At 37.6% G+C, this 2044-nt stretch overlaps 1 protein-coding gene across 3 annotated transcripts in view; it reads right to left on the bottom strand.

Annotated features, from left to right (window-relative positions):
• caskin1 (CASK interacting protein 1) overlaps nt 1–2044 on the bottom strand; it is a gene marked incomplete in the record, with an annotated part of 59042 nt that overhangs the window by 44750 nt on the left and 12248 nt on the right. For all 3 annotated transcript variants that reach the window (XM_014008815.1, XM_014008812.1, XM_014008813.1), the window contains 1 exon segment: nt 1130–1224. In XM_014008815.1, coding sequence (XP_013864269.1) covers nt 1130–1224 — 95 coding nt within the window.

The following is a 2044-nucleotide window of genomic DNA, read 5'->3' as shown; positions in this document are numbered from 1 at the left end:
GAAGTATAAAACTTGTCATTAATATACATTAAAAATACATTTACTTACAGTAAATATGCCCCTAGGTGCATTTTTTTGGTCTGGGTGCATTTTCAAGAAGTACATACCCAAAGTTGAGCAAAAAAACCTTTAAAAAGTGAATTTTGCATAATAGGTCCCCTTTAAAAAACATGAAGACATTTTTGAAAGGCACCATTACAGCTACTGCCAAGGATAAATTTTGTAATAATCTAAGGTGACTAAATGAACTATAAACTTTATAAGAAGTGTAAACAAATCAAAAAGATTACAGCTACTGCCAGTGGCTCACCATAGTAACCACACCCTTGTGTCTGTCACTCCTTGATAGTACTCTTAAAAAATAATCAGAAAGAAACACAGACTAAGAATTAAGGCTCAAACAAATAATCACTGTGTCAGAAAGATGAGATGTATTGAAAACAAATCCCTGAACTGTATGATTGTTATAGACACATTTAGATGAGGCGTTAAAAAACACTTGACTTTCTTTTTTAAAAAACATCTCTGAGCTCAGATTCAGTGGAAGTCAATGAATGTTTGGATGCGTGTACTTTATCCTATAACAAAAGCATATAATGGGTATATAATTAAAGACAAAAATGCATATGTGTTTATGCATAAATTGCATAAGAAGTGTAATTGTTTCAGAAATAATAAGACTGTAGGGTATGACTGAACTACAGAGCTTCAAAAAGGGGTGTTTTTTCTGTTAAAATGCTATTGTTATCTATGAGAATGTTTTTTAGGTATTTTTATTTTTTAACAGTTTCTGTCCACACCATAAGATGTACTGATACTAACAGTCATAACACATCAAACTGTACACCGTTCTATATTTTTTTGACTCTAGAGTGATGTAAAAGAGCCATAAGGGTGCATTAATGGTTCTACACTAGTACCCTTGTAGTTTAATTGATTTAAAATAAAAGTTAATTCTAAAATAACTTTAAAAATTACAAGAGAGGATTACACAAATAAATTTATCTATATCTATATCTATCTATTTATCTATATAAATTATTTTTTTTAAAGAAATGTATAAATAAATAAAGTTTGAAAATAAAATTTCTACTGAGTGGTTGTTTAGTGGTTTCATTGTTCCTGTTACCGTGATGACGTCTCCTGCTTTGATGTTGAGGCTCGTCAGGTCGTAGTTGTTGCAGTAGTCCTTCAGAGCCCGAACCTGCAGGGCCGCTGAAGCGTCTGTCAGCAGGACACAAAAACAWGATACTTTGAATGTGCAGAAATATTTCTGATTATACTAACTGAGAAAAAAAAAAGAAGAAGAAGCATGCGGGGTGTACAGATGCCCACAGGTACAATGACAACATCCACACAGAACCCTGTGACATCAGGACACAGGTGTTGGGCTTTTCTTGACTACTGGCACCAGCCTGACTGTCAGTTTATTGAACAGCAGTGTTTACAGTAGTGCCAGAACCAGGAGGCATGGACTAATAATGAGTAGTGTCATATCATATAACTTATGGCTGCTGTGAGTGCACATGTCAGCGCCAAGGGGAATGGCCCAATCCTGATAAAGTTGTGGAGAGACACAGGYGTCACATTGTGGAGTGGGGAGCAAAAGGATCTGACTTCAGGTAGTGATTCTGGAGACCCTGATGGGTCAGTGGCATCCTGTGTGTCCCCCCCCCACCCCCCAACAAGACAGCACCTGTCCAAGCATGTGTGTCTCTGAACTTTGTGTGTTGAGGTCTTCTCGTCACCAGCTAGTTTGTCTGATCTATCTTCATTTAAACATGTTGGATCAGCTCAAACTTTRACTAATACCCAGAGCTGATCTATCAGATCTCTAGGGTCTCCAGGGTTTTACAACAACTGAGAGCCGTCTTGCTGTAGGAGAGGAGACAATGGTTGTATAATTCTTTTCTGCAGCAAACTGCTTCTGTATCCAGTGCTGACAGAGAGGAGAGGTAGGGGTGTGTGTGTGTGTGTGTGTGTGTGTGTGTGTGTGTGTGTGTGTGTGTGTGTGTGTGTGTGTGTGTGTGTGTGTGTGTGTGTG

This window comes from Austrofundulus limnaeus, unplaced genomic scaffold (genome assembly GCF_001266775.1).
Source record: "Austrofundulus limnaeus strain Quisiro unplaced genomic scaffold, Austrofundulus_limnaeus-1.0 Scaffold53, whole genome shotgun sequence".
Lineage (NCBI taxonomy): Eukaryota > Metazoa > Chordata > Actinopteri > Cyprinodontiformes > Rivulidae > Austrofundulus > Austrofundulus limnaeus.
This window is presented reverse-complemented; position numbering and strand designations above follow the sequence as displayed.